Source organism: Cucurbita pepo, chromosome 14, assembly GCF_057944985.1.
Source record: "Cucurbita pepo subsp. pepo isolate OVF chromosome 14, ASM5794498v1, whole genome shotgun sequence".
NCBI lineage: Eukaryota > Viridiplantae > Streptophyta > Magnoliopsida > Cucurbitales > Cucurbitaceae > Cucurbita > Cucurbita pepo.
In genome coordinates this window covers 10,565,538-10,588,838 of record NC_141811.1, presented here as the reverse complement: position 1 = coordinate 10,588,838, position 23,301 = coordinate 10,565,538, and the positions used below count along the sequence as shown (strand labels likewise).

The window sequence follows — 23,301 nt, the reverse complement described above, 5'->3', positions numbered from 1 at the left end:
TTGGCGAACCCCTAATCGTCTCTGTATAACCACTAATTCATATGCATGAACAATAAATCAAGAGTCGCAAGATCGACCAACTCTAATGTACCACTGTGGACTTGCCACTCATGACATGTTCACTAATAGGAAATTAACTAGCAAACTTCTTATAATTCCCCCACGAGTACCATCAACAATAAAATAGGGCAGTTCATAAAATAGGCCAGTTCTTCATACCCCTGACACTGAGTCAGGTTTACGCCTATAGGTTAGTTGGTGAACCCCTAATTGTCCCCGTATAACCACTAACATCCCAACATATGTAATTGGTGAACCCCTAATTGTCCCCGTATAACCACTAACATCCCAACATATGTAATTGAGACATAACATAGTGATCTAAACATGAAAACCTAGTTATAATTTTTAATTCATAATACAATGCGTACACATTTAGTAAACACGCATAATAATAGTCAACGGGTATCATCCTATGCTCAAACCTTTAATGCTTTATATCATATTAAAGTCATGTGTGTATCATAACGTTTAACCTACTCTTACATACGTCAAACCAACTCATTTCATGCTCAAGTTTCTTTGACATACTTGGAAAAGTTTCAAGGTGCCACTTACGAGGAAAAGTTTCAAGGTGCCACTTACGAGCATAGCTGAATCCAAAGTTTCAAGGTGCCACTTACTTGGAAAGCATATTCTTATATCATACTTTTATGTATACTGCATCTTCTTATATCATACTTTTATGTATAGTGCGAGCATAGCTAAATCTAAAATTCCAACGTGTCATTTAATGGGTAGCTGGCCCCTGTTTGATTCTCCCTCTTTCAACAACTAAAATCGGGTCAACCCATGAAGGATAGGGGCGAATCTAGCTGTAGAAGCTTTCAAAACCCATGAACGCACCTTGGCGTTGGTTTGTTTTCGTTCGATTACGCCCCTGGATCTAGAACTCCAATTCTCTTATAGGGAGCATGGGTTTTGGTCTCCAACCTCCGTTGCTTCTCCCTTAGACAAATTCGAATCCCTTATTCCTTTTCCTCAACCAGCAAGCTGCCTATAATCAACTCTCACCCCCTTCTATTCACGCGTGCCCTCTCTACATGCTGCCGATGAGCAGTGTACAACGCGCCTGTCATTTCCCTCTTTCCTTCTTGTTTTTTTTTTTTTTTTTTTTTTTTTTTAAATTTATTTACTCATATATAACAGTCCATGACTCGAAGAGAGTCATTGTTACTGTGCTACTACGGTGCTACGGTCCATGACTGGGAAGAGTCATTGTTACTGTACTAGGGTCCACGACTCGGAAGAGTCATTGTTTGTGTACTACAGTCCATGACACAAAGAAACGCGACAGTCCATGATTCAAAGAACAGAGTCATTACAATATTAAAACAAAAAAGGTCTTGTTATCACACGGAAGAGACAGTACCGCATATAATTAAACCTAACCAATACCAACAGTTTAATTTCTCATATTTCAAACTTCGGTAGTAGTCGTAATAGCTTCCACTTTACGGGATAATCGATCCACATTTCATAAACGACAGCAGACACACAATCCATGCCGTGCTTGTGTGCATACATATATGCATGTAAAGGAGAATTTGGAAAGTGCTTTCTTCAACTCTCATGTCTATGAAGGAATTCTCAAACAGAAGAGTCTGAATCAGTAAACATCTTTCGAGAACAAGAACACTATGATATCCATTAGAATTACCACAAAACTTGGGGGGAAACGAAGTTAAAGGTAATCAGAAAAAACAAAGACAAGAAAAAAGACAGTCACCTAAGAACGCAGTGAAGTGAGAACAGCCTTAAAAGAAGATGCTTACTAGTTTTGTTTGAACTTCAAATTAATCAACTTCCTCCATCTTGCTACCCTCCTCAGCATCTGCCTCAGCATCTTCTAGAGGAGGCATCTCGGAATCCACCTCACCCTCTTCCTCGTCGATGCTTAATCCCAGCTTCAACATTCTGTGGATCCTGTTCCCGAACGTGTTCGGGTCGTCCAGGCTGAACCCAGAAGTGAGCAGGGAAGTCTCAAACAGGAGTAGAACAAGGTCCTTCACGGACTTGTCGTTCTTGTCCTCGTCAGACCTCTTCCTCAGCTCTTCTATGATTGGGTTCTCCGGGTTGATTTCCATCGTCTTCTTGCTAGACATGTAACCAGCCATGCTGTTGTCCTTCAACGCCTGAGCTTTCATGATTCTTTCCATGTTTGCTGTCCAACCGTATTCACCAGTTACCAAACAGCACGGCGAATCGACAACCCGGTCAGATACCACGACCTTCTCCACCTTGTCACCCAACACGTCCTTGATCACCTTGCAAAGACCCTCGAATTTCTCCTTCAAGCTTTCCTTCTTTTTCTTCTCATCTTCGCTTTCCTCGAGTTTCAGACCTTCTTTGGTTGCTGACACGAGCTTCTTCCCTTCAAATTCCTTCAGTTGACCGACTGCGTATTCATCGATTGAGTCGACCATGAACAGAACTTCGTAACCCTTCTTCTTGAGCTTTTCAAGGAAAGGAGAGTTCTCTACAGCTTTCTTGCTTTCACCAGTGATGTAAAAGATGTCATTCTGACCTTCCTTCATTCTGGTCACATAGTCCTTCAGGCTGGTCAACTCGTCACCACTTTTCGTGGAGTGGAAACGGAGAAGTTCGGCAAGCTTAGGCCTATTCTGAGAATCCTCGTGGATACCAAGCTTCAAGTTCTTGGAGAAGGACTCGTAGAACTTGTTGTAGTCTTCCTTGTTCTCAGCAATCTCAAAGAAGAGCTCAAGGCACTTCTTGACCAAGTTTTTGCGGATGACCTTCAAGATTTTGTTCTGCTGCAGCATTTCTCTGGAAATGTTGAGGGGAAGATCCTCAGAGTCGACTATGCCCTTCACGAAACCAAGGTACTCAGGAATCAACTCCTCACAGTTGTCCATGATAAACACACGTCTAACATACAACTTAATGTTGTTAGGCTTCTTCTTTGTGTCAAAGAGATCAAAAGGAGCCCTCTTGGGGACAAAGAGAACAGCCTTGAATTCCAATTGACCTTCCACCGAGAAGTGTTTTACAGCGAGGTGCTCTTCCCAGTCATTGGTAAGGCTCTTGTAGAAAGCAGCATATTCTTCCTTGGTAATCTCCTCTGGCTTCCTCATCCAGATGGGTTTCTGTTTGTTCACCAAAGACCACTCATGAGAAACCTCCTTGATCTTTTTCTTCTTCTTTTCTTCCTTCTCCTTCTCTTCATCGACTTCCTCAACCTTGCCTTCCTCGTCCTTCTTCTCCTCTTCATCCTCATCATCAGAGATTTCCTTCTCAGTGGTCTTCTCCACCCAGAGAGAAATTGGGTAGCTAATGAACTCGGAGTGCTTCTTAATCAAGTCCTTGAGACGACGTTCCTCAAGATATTCAAGTTGATCTTCCTTGAGATACAGGGTAATCTTTGTACCTCTGCCCAGATTCTCACCAGAGGTATCCCTGGTGACAGTGAATGAACCTCCAGCTTGGGACTCCCATACGTACTGCTCATCATCATTGTGCTTTGTGGTTACAATGACCTTTTCAGCTACAAGGTATGCTGAGTAGAAACCAACTCCAAACTGCCCAATCATGCTCACATCAGCACCAGCTGCAATGGCTTCCATGAATTCCTTGGTCCCAGATCTCGCAATGGTTCCAAGATTGTTCACCAAATCTGCATCAAGATGATAGGGAAATGAGATACGAGTATCATATAGGCTAAAAGACGATTACACATAAGCCGTGGCAATCACTCACCAGCCTTGGTCATGCCAATACCACTGTCAATAATCGACAATGTATTGTTTGCCTTATCAGGAATGATGTGGATAAAGAGTTCAGGCTGGGCATCTAGCTTGCTCTTGTCGGTCAAGCTCTCGAACCGGATTTTATCTAGAGCCTGAAATTAAGTTTGAAATTATTAATTTCAAAACTTCAATTAGGGAAATTTCTATCTTCATAATCCAAGAAAGTATATAATGTTACATGATTCCATGAAAAAAAATATATTCACACGACTACCGAACAAGACTATACATGTCAATTCACTTGATACAAAGAAAACTTGTTCAAATTGTAAATCATGATGTAAGTAAAATCCCAAAAGCTAACAATCGACCAATTTTAGATCGATAAACCAACTAAAATTACGATCTCTTATAATTCAGAGTATGTCTAGAAAAACATCGTCAGAAGCCACAAATCAGAACACAACCTACCAAGTTTGGATCAAATAAATGTAAAAGAAAATGGAGTTAAATCAAACTTCACAATCGAGAAGAATGCACATACGACAGAAGAAAAACAAAAAGGAAACAATTAACTCCTATAACAGCAGATACGAAGAAGATCAAAGAAAAAGTGAAAGAAAAGAAAAGGAGACATACATCAGAGGAGTTGCTAATAAGTTCCCGAAGGAAGATCTCCTTATTGCTGTAAAATGTGTTGATAATCAGACTGAGAAGCTGATTAATCTCGGCCTGAAAAGCGAACGTTTCAGCATCCGCCATTGTTGAAGACAACGAACGAAGTTAATCGAAGACCAGCAATGGAGGAAATGGAAACGGAGGGAGGAAGCTTCGAGCGAGCAATTCCAGATCTATGGAGGAACCGCAGGGTTATATAGAAGAAGGGGTTTCTACTAGGGTTTCTAGAACCTTCTATCAGTTTGAAATTAATTACGATTATTACTTTTCTTTAATTAGAATATTATCGGATTACGTGGCTGGCTGTAATGAAAAATTCGAGAAAACGGGGTTTGGGAAAACCTAACCTAGGATTGGAGCAAGATAATCCGAATCCCAGCCATGGAAAGTCCGCAGCCAAACAAGCCTCTAACAATTAGTTGGGTTCTTTAATCCCAAAAGAAAATTATAAATTATAATGGATAATTTTATTTTATAAATATAAAATTTGATACTTTTACAGTTGGATTCATTAAAATAATCCCTATTAAATAATAATAAATCTAACCATAAATTTTTTGAATTTAATTAGTTCACGCAATTATTTAATTTTTTCATTTCTAATAAAAGTATTTATTTATGCATTTTCAAACATTTAATTGCCCTTTATAACAAAAAAAAAAAAAAAAAAAAAAAAAAACCTTTTAAATAATTAAAAATGATTCCAAACAGTGTCTAAAAATAAATAATCATGAAATTAAATAAAAATAAAATAAATGTACGAATTGAATTTAATTAGTTCACGCAATTATTTAATTTTTTTTTCATTTTTAATAAAAGCATTTATTTACTTATTTTCAAACCTTAAATTACAATTTGTAACGAAAAAAATTTCCTTTTAAATAATCATAAAATAAAATAAATAAATGTACATAAAATTGTTGAGGTCCAAAAATAAATAATCATAAAATAAAATAAATGTACATAAACCAAATGTATATTTTAAATTTAATAATAAATTTAAATAAAATAAAATAAATGTACGTAAATAAAATGTATATTTTAAAGTTAATAATAAATTTGAATGGGTAGTTTCAACCCATTCTAATTTTTGGTGTACTTATAAATCATTCTAATTTATAGAATTTTTTTTTCTAACCTCAATAAAACTCAAATAAATTTATAAATCATGCAATTATTTTTTAATTATTTTTTAAATTTTAATGCAATTAATTAACTCCCTAAACTTATAATAGTTAATTAAACTATATATATAACAACTAGTTACTTCTCCTGAACCTACTTCTGTGGCGAAAGATGGATTCTTTCTTTTCTCTTCTCCCTCTTGCCTGAACTGGCGTATTGTCTATCTCCTATCCCTGATTGAAGGAACTGTAAGAAAAGACTGAAGATGCATATTCAATTCATTCATTCTGCTGAACCTCTTCTACCTATTTCTTCTTTAACTGATCTTTTCTTTTCCGAGGTAGGTAATGTTGAAGTCAAGACTGAAGATGAATTCGAGCATATTCTCTCCTTCTTTCACTGTAACCTCGTCTCCACGACTATTACTTCTTTCACTTAGTCTTGAACAAGGGGGAAGGGGTAACTCTTTTCTATTACTTGATTAAAGACTAACTGAATGAGACAGAACAACTTCTTCCATCCCCTTCTTAGTAAACTGATGAACAACTACTTCCTTTTCTTTATGCGGCTTATTAATGAAAGACTGTAAGAACTAAAGATTAATTAATTAGTTGCGTAAGTAGAGTAAGTAAATGGCGTAGCCGTAACTGAACACTCTCATTGTTTATATTTTAAAATTAATAATAAATTTAAGTAATTCACGCCATAGATTAAAAATAGAAGTGTTTGTTTGAAGGCATGGAGGAAACCCCCAATTTCAATCAAAACCCCTAATCCAAACACTTCCATTCAAATTCCCCACAGATCCAGAACGGATCGGACCGGAGAAATCCGCCATTGAAGTTTCCTCCGGCAGACGCGAATCCGTACAACAAAATACAATAAACAAAAAGGGAAAAGCCCTAATTCAGATTTCGCTCACAAATGGAACCGATCAGCGGGGAGCCAAAACAGGTAACGACGAATTGCAACTCGCCGACCTCGAAATCCGCGCAGCCGGAGTTGGAATTAGACGATCAGAAGAAGAACGCGCAGATGACGAGGTCGCCGAGCGCTAGATCGACCTGCCTCTGCTCTCCGACGACGCACGTTGGATCTTTCCGGTGCCGGCATCACCGAGGCACTGCCATCTCCCGCGGCGGCTCCGAGGGATCTAACCTCTCCGATCTGGCTCAGAAATCGGCGGCGGTGGAGGATTCAATGGAAGGTGAGTAGATTCATATGTTTGGGAGTGGTGTTGAGGTTTGTGGGGGAAACTTCAATTGGTTTTCTGGTAAAACCGATTTTATGAATATTAAATGGAGAATTAACTGTACGGAAACCTTATAATAAAATAAACTTTAATCTTGCTGGCTTCATTTGTTACTTTTTGAATAAAACTAATACAAATACAAATAGCATCAAACAAAAATAATACAAAATCAAATGCATAGTCTCCTCAGCTGTCTTGCCTTTATTTGAAAAATAGAGTAACACGTGGTTGGAGTATTTTGAAGGAATACTAGTAATGACCCGGAGTTATAATGCAAAGACATACAAATGCATGCATGAGACCTATCATAATACTCTATTTTCCTACTGGGGCTATCCTAATCGGCAACATGGATGTGTAATTAATTTCCTACACACGGTCCACATGGGCAAGTATGGACCTACCCGTCGGTTCACACACCGTCTGAGCCCATTTCTGGTTGAACGAGTATTTTTTGGGAGCTGTTGATGCAAGACATCGATTAGGATTAGCGACCATCATAGTAGCACTATGTCAAACATAATGATTGTTTCTTTTTCTAGTAGCAGAAGTGTTTGTATGATCGAAGGAATATGGGTATTCCCTAATGCATGAGCACACAATAACGCATGAGGTTCCAATATTTTCCATTTTATTTATCCTTCATACAACCCCGCCGCTAGTGTCTTCTTCATATCGTAACATTTTTCATATCATTTATCATAATATTTATCATGTCACTTATCATAGTATTCATGCATATGTCGAGATTGTATTTCATCTTAGTTTTCGTTTTGCAACTCCCGACGACACGAGGAGCAACTTACTCAAGTTTAGGGAGAACACTGGCTAAGGCCAATCAAGTAAGTTGCCTTACTATCGGCATGATTATATTTGATAATTGACACGTGCCTCGTGGTTTTGCACAGGTCATATATATTCAATATGTGTGAATTGTTTCAGCATGATTATATTTGATGATTGACACATGCCTCGTGGTTTTGCACGGGTCATATATATTCGATATGTGTGAATTGTTTATGATTCGATATGATTATGATATTAATATGTATATGTTATGATATGTGAATGATATCCCCTTTGCTGCCTATAAACTATGTTGGCTTCCTGTGGCAATTGGTGGGTGCTTTGAGACCGACATTAATGGAGTTGATGTTCTGTCGAGGGAGGTCCTCTAGAATTTTATGATGATCCAATAGCTATAGCATCCTTCCATGCAATGAAGAACGACATCACTGTTGTTTGTTCTGCTGGAAACTCAGGACCATCTCCCATCTCTAGGCACGGTTGAAAATATCGCACCATGGATGATAACCGTAGGAGCTAGCACAACTGACAGGCTTTTTACACTTACATGGTGCTCGGAGACAAGAGACACATTAAGGTACTCTTTTAAGAAACACAAACACCTTAATTTAACGAACATGTTTGTGTCTGACATTTGTTGGACCAGTATTAACACTTGTTTAACTCTAGATAATATATGTGCCTAACGATGTTTATATAAATTCTAGACACATATTGAACAATTATTAAGCATACTATGTATTGAAGAGGACATTGCAAATGTGGACAAAGGTTATGTGACTGTTCAAGCAGGTGCCGTTGGTATGATTCTTGCTAATGACAAGGAAGATGGGGATGGACTTGAGGCTAATGCACACTTCCTACTTCCAAAATAAACTACACTGTATGGCGAATTTCTGCATCCAAGACTATGACGAACTTTTCAGCCATTTTCAATTCTGTATCCACTTGTGATGGCACAAAACATTTCAACCTCATGAATTCTCTTGCATAAGCATCAACAAAACGTCCATTTTGTGTCAGGTGGGTGAACTCCTGTTGTCTTTGGAGCCGAGCTGTCTTCGGATAATATTGTTTTGAGAACACCTCTTTAAACCGAACCATGGTATTATACTTCCGTCTGGACTGAGAATTTCTATGTTATCTATCCACCATAATTCTACGTCCTTCTTTAGCATGAACGACGCACATGATACATTCTGATCATCCGAACAGTTCATTAATAAGAAAATGGTCTTGATTGATGATAGTTATAACTGTGCTTCTGTTGGGTACCCTGCAGGTCAGACCGCTTGAAATCTAGTAAATATCTTTCCTCTCTCGTAGATTGCGAGTTGTTGGCTTGCTGGGTGGCCACCATTGTTTGCATCATAGTCTGGAATGATTGTCATATCAGATTTTTCGTGGGGTCTATTCCAGCCGTGCCTATTCAAGTTATGGAGATTTTACGAGCTAGGCTCTCTCTACCTCTACCCCTTCCTCGGGTGGCCACCATTGTTTGCATCATAGTCTGGAATGATTGTCATATCAGATTTTTTGTGGGGTCTATTCCAGCCGTGCCTATTCAAGTTATGGAGATTTTACGAGCTAGGCTCTCTCTACCTCTACCCCTTCCTCTAATAGGGGTCGTCTCCTTCTTCGACATCATTTTCCACATCCTCTAGGGGACATGGTTCTAAAACCAACATATATTTTTTTTTAAGTCTACCGTGCGCTAACATAAATCATACTATATTCTATATTATAATAAACATAGAATTAAGCTTACCATAATCCAATCAACAATAATACAATTAATGATGTTATTTTCATTCACGAATTACATTTAATAATGGCCCAACAATAATACATAAGCAATCAATAACATTTTTTTTCCTTATTTTATACATAGCAGTGGACTAAGAAACACGCCAAGCCTACCTTGAGCTCTGATACAGAATCTATACTAGAGTTCTTATACCAACGATAATGATCCTTATTTTCAACTAACCTAAAGTCGCTATCATATGCATGACGTAACTTCTTTATACGGAAAACCTTCATTTAAGACAATTTCATAAAACGACGCCAAGGACATATATTTAAAAAAGGGTCTTAAAACAATACAACAGTGCCCTATACTAACCTATGATCTACTAAAATAAATAAATAAATATACCTAGGCAAGTTCCATGGTCTTAGATGTGATGTCGTCTTCATGTTGGTGACAACAAAAATTGAAGGTCGTCTTCATGTTGGTGACAACAAAAATTGAAGTGAGATTGAGAGGAGGAGTGATTTGAGTCTTCATGTTGGTGACAACAAAAATTGAAGTGAGATTGAGAGGAGGAGTGATTTGAGTGATTCGAGTGATTAAAAATGATTGGTTGGGATTTTTGTGGATGAAATTGAATTCACCTCCTCCTTATTCGTAGTAACTAAATTCAAATTTCTATTATTAGTTTCAACACCTTCCTTAAACTGAATCCGGCATAAATCAGTTTAGGACTTCACTTCATCTACTTTATATACATCTTGAATTCTACACATCCCCATCTTTCTTCTAAGCTTCTCAAACAATAGTTGTTTCAAGGGCTTTGTGAATAGGTCTGCGATTTGTTCATCACTTCAGCAAAAGTTGAGTTCAATAATGCCTTCTTTACACAAATCACTCAAGAAATGAAATCGAACATCGATGTGCTTACTCCTTCCATGAAACACAGGATTTTTAGACGACTTAATAGTTGACATATTATCACAAAATATAACCGTCGTACCTGGTTGCTTCTGATTAAGAATTTCAAGCATTTTTCTTAACCAAATTGCTTGGCACGAGCATGCTGCTGCTGCCACAAATTCTGCTTCTGTAGTTGAGAGTGTTACAATAGGTTGCTTCTTTGAAGACCAGCAAATAGCTCATGAACTCATCATGAAAATACTTCCTGAAGTACTTTTACGATCATCTATATCACCTGCATAGTCGCTATCTGTATAGCCAACCATCTTCGGATCATCTCCTTTCTTGTAGTATACCCCCAAATCAAAAGTTCCTCTCACATAACGAAGTATCCTTCTTGCTGCATTGAGATGTTTTTCCGTTGGATACTCCATGTAACGACTTATCATACTAACCGCATACATGATGTCTGGTCCTGTTGAAGTTAGGTACATCAAACTTCCCACAACTTGTTTGAAGTACCTATTATCAACCTCTCACCCTTCAATATCCTTGTGCAACTTCAAACCCAATTCTGATGGAGTTCCAAATGTGCGCTCATCCAATTTAAATCTTTCAAGTAATTCTTGAGCATATTCCTTCTGACAGATAAAGTTACCTGCGAGAGTTTGAGTAACTTCTACTCCAAGAAAATATTTCATCAAACCAAGATCTGTCATTTCAAATTCCTTCATCATGCTCTTCTTAAAATATTCAAAAATTTCTTCATTATTGCCAGTAAATATTAAATCATCAACATATAAGCAAATAATGATAATGTTACCTCTCTTTTCAGTTCACATACAACGTATGTTCATACGGGCATTTAGTGAATCCCATCTTTTCAAAATGAGAATCAATGCGACTGTACCATGCCCTAGGAGCTTGCTTCAAACCGTACAAAGCTTTCTTCAACTTGTATACTTTTTCCTCTTTGCCTTTTTGAACAAAACCTTCTGGTTGCTCCACCTCTTCTTGAAGCTCTCCATGTAAGAAGGCCGATTTCACATCAAGTTGATAAATAGGCCAAGATTTCTGTGCTGCAATAGAAATTATGAGCCTGATAGTATCTTGACGTGCCACTGGTGCAAATACCTCATTGTAATCAATTCCATACTTCTGATTGTGTCCTTTTGCAACGAGTCATGCCTAGTACTTATCCACCTCACCGTTTTCATTCAACTTGGTTTTGAAAACCCATTTTACTCGGATTGTTTTCTGTCCTCTAGGAAGATCAGTGAGCTCCCAAGTCTTGTTCTTCTCTATGAATTTGATTTCACTGTCCATAGCTTCCTTCCATTTCTTCTCCTTTACCGCTTCTTCATAGAAAATTGGATCACTATCCATAAAGAATGCAAAATAACCACTATCACTTGATTCATAGTCCATCTCATAATCAATCATCAAATTTTGTCTCTTTCTTGTTCTTGGATTTCTTTGATTATGATCATGATCTTCTTCTACTGGGATTCTTGTTGAGCTTGTAATGAGCTCTCTCTCTCTCTCCATGCTCATAGTGAGGCTGAATAGGGGTTGAAGCTTGTTCTCCTTCAAGATCTACAGGAATCTGCTAATTCACAGTGATCTTTTCTTCCCATGTCCAACCAAGTCTGATTTTCGTCAAAGATTACATCACGACTTACCACCACCTTCTTTGTCAAAGGATCATAGAGCTTGTACGCCTTAGAAGTCTCGCTTACTCCAAGGAACACACACTTCAAACTCTTGTCCTCAAGTTTCTTCCTTTTCTCATCAGGAACGTGTGCATATGCTATGCACCAAAAGATTCTAAAGTGGTCTACTGCAGGTTTCCTTCCGCTCCATGCTTCTTGTGGAGTCATATATATATATCTCTAAGAGAAAAAGTAGGGCTCCAATTAAGAATGTGAACGGACCACACGACAGCTTCTGGCTAGAATTCCTTCGGAACTTCTCCTTTCTTTATTTAGTCAACTTCGAACCATGTTGAGAATGGTCCTGTTTTTCCTTTCAGCCACACCATTTTGTTGTGGAGTATATGCTGTTATTAACTGCCTCCTTATGCCCTTCTCTTCACAAAATTGAATAAACTTGTTCTAGCAGAACTCTCCACCTCTGTCAGTTCTTAAAGCCTTGACTCTTCTTCCAGTTTCCGTCTTCATAGTAGCACAAAATTTCTTGAAGCAATCAAATCAGATTTGGCGTGCAAGAAATCAGTCCATGTTTTCGACTAAATGAGGGTCATGAAATATTTCTTGTTACCATTTGATGCTGGAGAGATGGGACCACATATGTTTGGATGAGTCAACTCCAAAATTGCTTTTTCTCTTCTTTCTTTTCCGGCGGATGGAAAAGAATTTCTTTCATGTTTTGCTACTACACAGCTCTCGCAAATTTCTGTTGGAGGAGTAATATCTGGCAACCCAGATACCATCTTCTTTAAAGACAACGTCTTTAATCCTTTGAAGTGTAGAAGACCATACCTAAAATGCCAAAGCCAGGTGGTATCTTCTTTCTTCACCATCAAACTTTTGGCAACGATAAACGGATATAGACGGTTGGTGGTCATCTTCATCTTAGCAATCGATCCTCTTTTGGAGTCATAAATCTCACATTCATCATTTTGGAATGTGATCACATACCCCTTTTCTTGTAATTGACTGATACTAAGTAAGTTGACCTTCAGGTCAGGAATGTAGAATACATTAGAAATAGACTCTACAAAGCCATTTCTAGTCTTGATATCTACGGTTCCTTTCCCCATCGCTTGGATAGTTGAATTGTTGCCAAGAGAAACCGTAGTATGAAAATTTTCATCCAGAGTTGAGAAGAATTCCTTACAACCTGTCATATGGTTGCTGCATCCAGAGTCTACGACCCATACACCTTGATCTGCAACCTTCATAGCATGGAATGACATTAACAATGTTTCTTCTTCTCTTTGTTGACTCTGGCAATTCTGAGGACAATGTCGACGAAAAATAGGCCGAAGGTTTCTTCGAAAGAAAAATTAGCGGAAGTAAAAGGAGAGAGGGAGAGAGATTCACTCACATCCGCTGAAGACTCGATATCTTATTTTACTTCAGTTGAACGGTTTAAATAACAAATCTAATTACAAAAATAGAAAAATCAATTATACAAAAATAGAAGAAGTGGACGAAGACTTCGCCCAAATTGCCAAAACAATGGCCCCTAGAATCACGCTCCTCCATTCGTGTGAATTCAGATGTTTTACAAACCTAACTAAATAAGGCATGACTTTTATTTAACACTTTCTCTCCACAAAATTGGATTGATCTCTTTCCTCCTTTTGGAGCCTGGTATAGCATTCATTTTTAATGTCCAAGGCGTCCATATATGTAGCATTCCACCTTGGACTTGTCAAAGTGTCTCTTGCCTTTGTTGTCATAATCGTTTCTGACTAGATCTGCTGACCTGCCAACATCTCCACTTCTATCTCGACTGCCTCTCCACGCACTCTGCCTTTTCTATGCCTTCTACCTTTGGGGCTTGAAGTTTCACCTCGTGTGGATATCTTTAAGGCTGTTAAAATGTCATCACTGGCCCAATAGGATTAAGCCCAACCATTGTATGAGTAAAAAATGATTTAGGGATTTTAGGAATAAAGTTAGGAGAGTGATTTAGGTATTTTAGGAAAAACATGGAGAAATTTTAGGAATAGATTGACTACCATCTTGTATAAATACCCCTCCACTCTACCTAGTTCATCATCCCAAGAAATACCAAGCAACACAAAGTAGTGGTTTCTACAAAAAAGTGTCTTGTACTCTCTTCTCTATTGATCTTAATAAAGTGTGCGAGTGTTTCCCACAGAGAGTTGTGTTCAACAATCATCTCCTCTATTGCACTTGTACGATTGAGTCTCTGTTCATGTACTAACAGGGAGCTTTGAAGTTCATCTATTTGCATCTCTTCGACGTTGTTTGCTTCTTCGATAGAACATACAATGTAATCTAACTTTGGAGTTAGTGATCGCAAAATCTTTTCTACGACCGCAACATCCGTGATTGAATCACCATGCATCCTCATTTTACTTGCAAGACTTATAACCTTGCCAATATAATCATTCATCGTTTCTCCCTTTTGCATTTGGAGAATTTCAAAGTCTCTTCTAACTGCTTGAAGTTGAGCACGCTTTACTCTCGTTGAGCCTTGATACTTCCTCCTCGTAGAATCCCAAATTTCCTTGGATGTCTTCTTCTGAAGCATTGTTTCCAAGATAGTCCTATCAATGGACTGAAATAAATAGTTCTTGACCTTTAAGTCGTTCAACTTCGATGCTGCCAACAGTTGCTGTTGACCAGCTGAGAATACCTCGCCTTCATTTGGCTCTTCATAACCTGTCTCCACCATATCAAAAAACTCCTTTGATCTGAGAAAATTTTCCACAACATCGCCCAATGATCATAGTGACCATCGAACCTCGGGATGGCGGGCTGAATGTAGCTCTCAACTTGTTTTTCTACTACCATTCTTGCTGCTGCAAGATCGCTCTGATACCCGTTGTTGGTGACAACAAAAATTGAAGTGAGATTGTGAGGAGTGATTTGAGTGATTGAAAGGGAGGTCATTTTATAGGACGAGATTTCATTGCTTCCCGGAGTTGGTTGGGATTTTTGTGGATGAAATTGAATTCACCTCCTCCTCGGCATAACTAAATTCAAATTTCTATTATTAGCTTCAACACCTCAAGCGTACATGTGTGCTTTGATACTGTGAATCCACTACTTGGGTCAAAGAATGCAAACACATGCAATCATAATTAGAAACCTATCATTGAAAACCCACACATTCGAGCATTGGCCCACCAGGTGGACTCGCACACCCCTTGGGCCTACATGGTCGGGCTAGTTAGCTATAGTTGTCTGGATGTACAACAAACCGTCAATTATCATGCAATATTTTGAAGCGTCAATCTATTTGTACCGTTACAGTTTTGGAGCATCAGTCTATTTATACAATTTGGAGTATTTGTATTTTGTTTTATAATTGTATCTCAATCCCATTTCCCGGGGTCGTAATAGTGTGAATAAACACTATCTTATAATTGAACTTTAATTTATATTTAATTTTGGTAGTGTGGTCTTTGTTTCATTTTACTTTTTATTTTTATTTATTTTTTTAATTTCATGTTGTAAGTCACATCCAAGATATGAAGTCTCCAAAATGCCCTTACATATACCATTCCCTTACTATTTTTCCAATACAATATTAATTTTATCATAATCCTTCCCAATTATGATTAAAAAAACCTTTATTATGTCAAAATTCCTCTTCAAATTTTTTTTACAACTATGTTTGTACTCTTTTAGAAAGTTCATAATAAGCAAGAAATCAAATTTCTATTTTTAATACATGATAATTAAAATCCAAAATTATGGAAAAATTTCCATTCACAAAGTTGGTTTTTATTTTATTTTATTATTATTATTATTTTCACACTCGGAGATCGTACACAGAAATTTCATAAATTTTGGAGCTCCTAACATGCAAAAAGGCTAGCTCGGGAAAGTATTCGTTATCTAAGTAACCACACGAATACTAGAAAGTAATACTGGCAGGGATGGCTTGTTAACACATGCATGTTAGTAAAACCAAATCTTAGATAGATAGATTTGATTTGAGGTAAGTCTAAGACGATTGGATAAGCATGAGAATAGTCACTCTTGTTAGTAGCATACCTAAACATGATGTAACAAACTGTTGTTTTATTACTTGTACATAATTGTGCTAAACAAGAAGATGAAAATTGTATATCTTTCCTTGGAGTAATTGATGGATGTTATCACTCGTAGAGCATATGTGACTATATGAATGGTTTACAGTACCATAACTACAGGTGATTGGATGCGTGATTCTCCCTATCGTAAATAGTGGAAATAGAATAAGAGTAAGATGTGAGGGTTAGTTTGGTTAGAGAATACCTAGGATGAAACACCTCCGATAGTCCAAGCACATTAGAGAATCGTGAGAGACGATCATAGAATGTAGCCCTAGTTCTCCTGATGTGCTTCCGACCGAACAAGACTCAAGTAGTCAAAATTGAGAAACCTCGAGACATGAATCCATGTCAAGCCCTCTAACCTACTCTGGGAGACCTAAAAGACCATCATGACAACCTCGAAACAAATGTAGCCACCTAGGCCCATAGTAGTCGGTACAATGTCTGTAGAACTTCTACTTCCCATTTCACTTCGGTACGATATTGTTGAGCTAGGCGTAAGGTTGGTGAGGGTTGTGTAACTAGATAGTTCGCTTGGATTAGCTTGCATGATGGATTTTTCCTATGGGTAGGCATTGATCATGTGGGTCGTCAATGAACTGGCACATATTGGGGTCGCTCCCCCTAATCTCGAGCAACTACATGAGTTGCCATCTAACCTCCTATGGATGACGAGTAGCTAGCACTCACCATGCTGCCCCACCTAATAGAGAGAGTTCTTTAAGGTAGTACCTAAACCAAGATACTGACTACTACTCTGTAGGCTAAACTAGTTACTCAAGTCTGTGAACAACAACTCTTCACCTAGAGCTGAGAGTAAAGCCTATGGTCTCCTATTAGATCAAGGATGCAATGAGAGCCTACGAATAAGTTGCTTATTGGGTATATTTTTATACACACCCTTTTTCTCCTTCCTTTTTCAAGTATTTGCAACTTGCAAATCGATGGATGAGTATTCGAGAGTTATGCGGTCACAGAGGGGAATATTTTGGAGCGTCAGTCCATCTTCACTTTCATCATTTTATTCTCGATCTGGGTTTCGTAGCCTTAAAACTCGAGTTGTGACAAGTATTCGTCATAATCAAACATTTATTTATAGACGTAGAAAGATCATTTTGGGAAGTGAGTTCCTTCCAACAATTTGAAAACCCTTTAAAGATTTATCAAGTCAAGATGATAAGATAAGGAATCAACTACAAGGGGAATAAGATTCGGATTATCTTGTTGATCGAATATCTCAAGGCAAGAACATTGTTTGAGATTCGAATCACTCCACAAGCAAGATCGATCATGTCTAGCTTGTGGAGAACATCTTTTGATAATTTTGACAACCTTATCTTCACATATTCATTGAAGTATATTGTATGATTGATGTCTCTTGGTTCATATCACAAGATGCCTAGAGTCACACAATAAATGGTTTCTAACAACACAAAAGGCTCGACTAACAGTCTCATTACGGTGGTGTATCTTGTTTGCACGGGTCAAATTGAAAGTATGGAAAACTGAGTACTCGATAGAAGGTCGAGAAGAGTTTCGACCTCCTAGGATTCATTGGATTGGTGTAACAACTATATCATCTTAATTTTCTACTCGAAGTCTAATATATTTCTTACTTGGATTCTACCTTTCTGGTGCAGGGTGTGTTATTAAATCATTTTCATTTCCTTACCAAACTAATTTCTTTAAAATACCATGAATTTCTCCCATTTGGAGTTATAATCTTCTCTGTTCTCTTCAAATGGAAGATTTCTTCGTCACTTTCTATACATAAAAATGAAACCCCAAATCTGAGTCCAATCATAAAACATTGATCAACATTATAAAAAGGCACTAAGGAAGTGAGAGTATAACATAACATTTTAACGAAACAATTATTTTGAGAGAAAAAGAAATGGAGGCCTTCAATCTTCCTCCTTTACTTCTTCCCTTCTTTCTTTTTGCTCTTTTGCAAACATCCACCATTGCAGCCAAGAAGGTTACTCAATCATCACTTATAAATGCTTTTTAATGTTTATATCAATCGGGATTTAGACGTTGAAATATTTTGTTTATGTTGGTGCAGTCGTATATTGTTTACTTGGGATCACATTCACATGGCTTGAATCCTTCTGCTCTTGATCAACAACTTGCAACACAAACTCACTACAATCTACTTGGATCCGTGTTAGGAAGGTGAATCTTTTAGTATCAAAACATGTAGTGTAGATTTGTTGAACTCTCACTATTCATCTACGCTCTTATGTTTTTGTTTCCAAGTACAGCAATGAAGCAGCTAAGGAAGCAATCTTTTACTCATACAATAGAAATATCAATGGCTTTGCCGCTGTTCTTGATCAAGATGTTGCAGAAGATGTAGCAAGTAAAATGATTCATCCATATCTATGACGATGGCTATCATAAGTCATACTCGATATTTAGTTTCCAAAACTTTGTTACAAAGCCAGCCTAGTTTTTCTATTTTAATAATATAGTGTTTTCTCTTTTTTTTTAGAGCATCCTGATGTGATATCAGTATATGAAAACAAAGGATTAAAACTACACACAACACGATCATGGAACTTTCTTGGAGTTGAGAATGATGGTGGAGTTCCTTCAAACTCACTTTGGAACCTTTCAAGTTTTGGTGAATCTACAATCATTGGCAACCTTGACTCAGGTTGGACTTGTTTCCCTCTCATAAGTTCTTGGACATTTGGCCGCGTTTGTACTAATTTGAGTACATCTTCTTATTATAATTGGGATCAATACAGGTGTTCGGCCAGAATCAAAGAGCTTTAGTGATGAAGGATATGGACCTATCCCAAAAAGATGGAAGGGAAGTTGTGAAGGTGGCTCCAACTTTCGTTGCAACAGGTCCCTCTTATTGTTACTTCGCCTCTATTTAATTCTTTTATGTTAAGAAATACATACATCTTCATTTGACTAATGTATTAACCACGTATTTGACACCTTCATTTGAACATAATAGTTGTTAAAGTGAATATTAATCTAACATTTGCAAGTACCTTTCCTAAAGAACTTTAAAAAGTATTATATTTCTACTTTGTAAAAAACTTTTAAGAAGTATAATAGGTTTGGACATTCAATTTCATGTCTAATAGGCTTTAGGCATATTCAGATGTTTAAAAACGAATTGATCGATTAGATATAAAATTAAATTTTATGTCTAATAGCACTCTAAACATTTAATTTATTGTCTCGTAGGTTCGTGAATTTTAAATAAATGTCAAATGTTTCAATGATCTATTAAACAAGAAATTAAATTTTCTGGTTGTCGAAAAGTTGTAAATTTAATAACATACTTTTCAAAGTTTAATAAAAATGATACAAAACTAAAAATACAATGAAAAAAAAATTTAGGTACTAAACTTTCATTTAACTTTGTTTCCAAGGATACAAATGCATAAACTCATCAAATTTTCTTAAATGAAAATGATAATACATCTATCCTAGTCATTATGTCAAAGGCTTGTATTGATATGTGTGACGTAGATGTGAAATTGAAGATTTTAAATGCAGGAAGCTGATTGGAGCACGATATTTCAACAAAGGATATATATCCATCGTGGAACCTAAACCTATCAACTCAACCCTTGAAACAGCAAGGGACCATGATGGACATGGAACACACACCTTATCCACAGCTGGAGGCAATTTCGTTGAAGGAGTAAGCATTTTTGGAAATGGTTATGGTACTGCAAAAGGCGGTTCCCCTAAAGCCCTTGTTGCCGCCTATAGAGTATGTTGGCCTCAAACGTTGGATGGTGCATGTTTTATCGCCGATGTTGTAGCTGGCTTTGAAGCTGCCATTAGTGACGGAGTTGATGTTCTATCGGTTTCACTCGGTGGAGATGCTACTGAATTTTCTAACGATCTAATAGCTATAATGTCCTTCCATGCCGTGAAGAATGGCATCACTGTTGTTTGTTCTGCTGGAAATTCAGGACCAACTGAAACCATGGTCTCAAATGTCGCACCATGGATGATAACTGTGGGAGCTAGCACAATTGACAGGCTTTTTACCACTTACGTGGTGTTGGGAAACAAGACGCGCTTGAAGGTACTCTATCCGACACTTGTTAGTACTATATAGTCATGTTCTCGATCCTATTTATACAAATATATAGGTAAGAATCGAGCCATATTTAAACATTGTTAATTGCATTGGGCATATAAATTTTTTTCGTATACGTGTCTCTATATTTGTCGTTTGAGTTTATTTCTATGTACTACGTTCATGTTGTCTTAAATGATTTTTCATTGTCAATATCAGGGTGAAAGTCTTTCTAATCAAATATTGCCAGTTAAGAAGTTCTATCCGCTGATCCGTTCTTTAGATGCAAAATTCAATAATACCTCTCCTAACGAGGCGTGAGTATATTTTTATTTAAATTATACAAAAATATCTTTAAATTAAATTTCGAATACATTTCAATCATGCCCTAATTTTTAAAATTAACACTTGAATGAGTTGAAATAAACCATAAAAATGATGTTATGTTATATTCTCCCATTTTTACGTTGACAATTTTTGAGGAGGGTTAAAATAAATTTTTTTAAAGATGTAAGAACATTATTTAAATCTATTTTAAAATTTAAGATTGTTTTATATAATTTAATGGACATGTTTCTATCGAATAAATTTACAGTAGCCATATAATATTAACAAAAATTTATTGTGATATTGTAGCCAAACATGTGAGAAAGGAGCTCTTGATCCTCAAAAGGTAAAAGGAAAAATTGTAGTTTGCGTTAATGTGGGCGACCCTATGGCCAAAAGTTATGTGGCTGCTCAAGCAGGTGCGGTTGGGATAATTCTTGTTAATTACGAGGATATTGGAGATGAACTTTTGCCTGCTGCACACTTACTTCCTGCTGCACATATAAGCTACACCGATAGGAAATCAATCGAACAATACATCCAGTCTACTAAGTAATTACTCCATCTTATTCTATAAACTTCCACGATTATTCTCGAACTCTTTTAAACTTTATGATCTAATAAACATATACTAAGAACTTAGGAATTAGGAATCTATTAAACATAAAACGTTAAAAATTTATTATACTTTAAAGTTGTAACTTATACGTCAAGTTTTTTGTGGTTGAATCAGAAGTCCAATAGCTTACATAACTCGCGTGAAGACTGAGTTGGGAATCAAACCAGCACCAATTATGGCTTCATTCTCGTCAAGAGGTCCTAACCCAATTGAGCCCTCAATACTCAAGGTTTGTGAGATATATGTGTTGAGTAATTTTATAGTATAAAGTTCAATGTGTCAACGGCTAACCACCGCAAAATTTGAAGTATTCCATTTTTCTTTTTAATTTCCAGCCTGATATAACAGCACCAGGTGTGAATATACTAGCGGCTTTCTCTGACGAAGCATCACCAACTGGTTCACCTTTTGATAAACGTCGGATTCTATATACTGTATTATCAGGCACTTCTATGTCATGCCCCCATATTTCTGGTATCGTTGGCCTTCTCAAAACCCTTTATCCAAAATGGAGCCCAGCAGCTATCAGATCTGCAATCATGACCACAGGTCCATTACTAAATTTTTTTAGTGGACTAATTAAACTAGTAATTTCTCAAATGTATTTCCAAATAATGAATACTAAGATATATTATTTATGAGATTTTCATTTTGACTTAAATCTCGTAAGCTAATGGTTTTGTTTGACAGCTGAAACCAAAGCCAATGACTTAAATCCAATACTAAACCAAGAAAAGGAGAAAGTAAACCCCTTGGCCTATGGTGCCGGCCATGTCCAACCAAACAAAGCAGCAGACCCTGGCCTTGTTTACGACCTCTCCACCCAAGACTACTTGAACTTCCTATGTGCTCATGGCTACAATAAAACACAAATGAAACTATTCACTAATGATACTTCATTTGTTTGTTCAAAGACATTCAAAGTAACAGATTTGAACTACCCATCAATATCGATGAATAATCTGAAATCAGAGGTAGTAGAGGTCAAAAGAAGAGTAAAAAATGTGGGAAGTCCAGGTACGTATGTTGCCCAAGTTGAGGCACCGCCAGGAGTTTCAGTTTCGGTAGATCCAAGTACTTTGAAGTTCACCAAAACTGATGAAGAGAAGGATTTCAAAGTTGTGTTGAGGAGGGTGCCAAATAATCAAACTGATGGGTATGTTTTTGGAAAACTTGTGTGGTCTGATGGGAAGCATCGTGTTAGCAGTCCAATTTTTGTGACATTAAGGAGGTAGTGAAAGAAACACATGAGTTAGGTTGAGTTTAGCTTGTTTAAGCTCAATAATTGAAATTTTATTTTCAGTTTCACAGTTTAATGATAATAGTTTTCTAGAAGTTTCCTACCTTGAACCGCTTCAAGTAAAATGTAGAGGAGGATATTAGCTTCTCTCTTCTGCATAGGAATTTCACCTTGTTATTCTTTTTAGGTTTGCCTCCACACTGACTTGTAGATTGCTCTCTCTTAATTGAAGTGGCCTTCGATTTATTCTTAACTATGTTCGATGGTTTTTCTTAGCTTTGTTCTTCGGTTCCTTCTTCTCCTAACTCACTGATTTCTTCTTCTCTTTCTTGCTTCCTGTGCAAAGGTCGAGAAGATGTTGAAGGTCTTTTATTTTTATCTTATACTGGCGGTTTTGTGACGATATTACATTCATCGACAGGGCTCCGTTTCTATCGAATATCTTGATAAACGAGCCAACTAACTTCATTCTACTTCCTTCTTCGATCATTTGGCCAAGTCTAATAATATTGCTCTGCAAACTCAGGATGTAATATACATTGGTCAATAGACGTTGATCGTTGTTCTTACACTAAAACAAAGTGGATCATTTTCCTTGGATCGATACAATTGTTGGTTTTGATCCACGGTCGAAATATACCGAAACAAATAAATGGAGTAGAAATAACAACTTGAGGGAAGGGTTTCTTGGACTCCGAACCTTAAGCACTATACTTTTTAATTCTATTATGTTGTTGTGAAAAGAATATACATCTAATGAGCAATTATTCTTACACAAAAAGAAATGATGTGTTCAATCTACCTCCTTTACTTCTGCCATTCTTTCCTTTTGCTCTTTTGCAAACATCCACCTGATAGCCAAGAAGGTTAGTCTCTCACTCTTGATTTGTTAGACGAACACGACTCTCCACAGTGATATGAGGTATGATATTGTCAACTTTGAGCATAAGCTCTCGTGGCTTTGCTTTGAGCTTCCCCAAAAGGCCTCATACCAATGGAGTTAGTATTCGTC

General features: G+C 37.1%; 2 protein-coding genes and 1 long non-coding RNA gene across 3 annotated transcripts; 2 read left to right on the top strand and 1 right to left on the bottom strand.

Annotated features, from left to right (window-relative positions):
• Window positions 1–1,681: 1,681 nt before the first annotated feature.
• Window positions 1,682–4,619, bottom strand: LOC111810773 (heat shock cognate protein 80-like). The gene is made up of 3 exons (XM_023697556.2): window positions 4,407–4,619; window positions 3,778–3,919; window positions 1,682–3,694 (listed from the first exon to the last, which is right to left on the bottom strand). Exons 1-3 carry the CDS (start codon window positions 4,527–4,529, stop codon window positions 1,857–1,859), a joined length of 2,103 nt encoding a protein of 700 aa, XP_023553324.1. The 5' UTR covers window positions 4,530–4,619; the 3' UTR covers window positions 1,682–1,856.
• A 2,167-nt stretch (window positions 4,620–6,786) lies between these two features.
• On the top strand, window positions 6,787–8,878 carry LOC147789566 (uncharacterized). Its single transcript, XR_015411653.1, has 2 exons — window positions 6,787–8,206; window positions 8,337–8,878. It is a non-coding gene; the product is annotated as an uncharacterized LOC147789566 (long non-coding RNA).
• Window positions 8,879–17,940: 9,062 nt separating this feature from the next.
• On the top strand, window positions 17,941–22,359 carry LOC111810829 (subtilisin-like protease SBT5.3). The gene is made up of 11 exons (XM_087117621.1): window positions 17,941–18,024; window positions 18,112–18,221; window positions 18,311–18,408; window positions 18,541–18,705; window positions 18,800–18,902; window positions 19,569–20,109; window positions 20,323–20,420; window positions 20,740–20,982; window positions 21,164–21,278; window positions 21,385–21,598; window positions 21,740–22,359. Exons 1-11 carry the CDS (start codon window positions 17,941–17,943, stop codon window positions 22,282–22,284), a joined length of 2,316 nt encoding a protein of 771 aa, XP_086973747.1. The 3' UTR covers window positions 22,285–22,359.
• The last annotated feature ends 942 nt before the right edge of the window (window positions 22,360–23,301 follow it).

Excerpts from the sequence above, each read along its gene's own strand:
- LOC111810829 (XM_087117621.1), top strand. The coding sequence starts at position 17,941 with ATGGAGGCCTTCAATCTTCCTCCTTTACTTCTTCCCTTCTTTCTTTTT. Across the intron at positions 18,025-18,111 it reads CCACCATTGCAGCCAAGAAG|TCGTATATTGTTTACTTGGG; the intron begins GTTACTCAATCA and ends ATGTTGGTGCAG. Across the intron at positions 18,706-18,799 it reads CATTGGCAACCTTGACTCAG|GTGTTCGGCCAGAATCAAAG; the intron begins GTTGGACTTGTT and ends GGATCAATACAG.
- LOC111810773 (XM_023697556.2), bottom strand. The coding sequence starts at position 4,529 with ATGGCGGATGCTGAAACGTTCGCTTTTCAGGCCGAGATTAATCAGCTT. Across the intron at positions 3,920-4,406 it reads TTATTAGCAACTCCTCTGAT|GCTCTAGATAAAATCCGGTT; the intron begins GTATGTCTCCTT and ends ACTTAATTTCAG. Across the intron at positions 3,695-3,777 it reads TATTGGCATGACCAAGGCTG|ATTTGGTGAACAATCTTGGA; the intron begins GTGAGTGATTGC and ends ATCTTGATGCAG.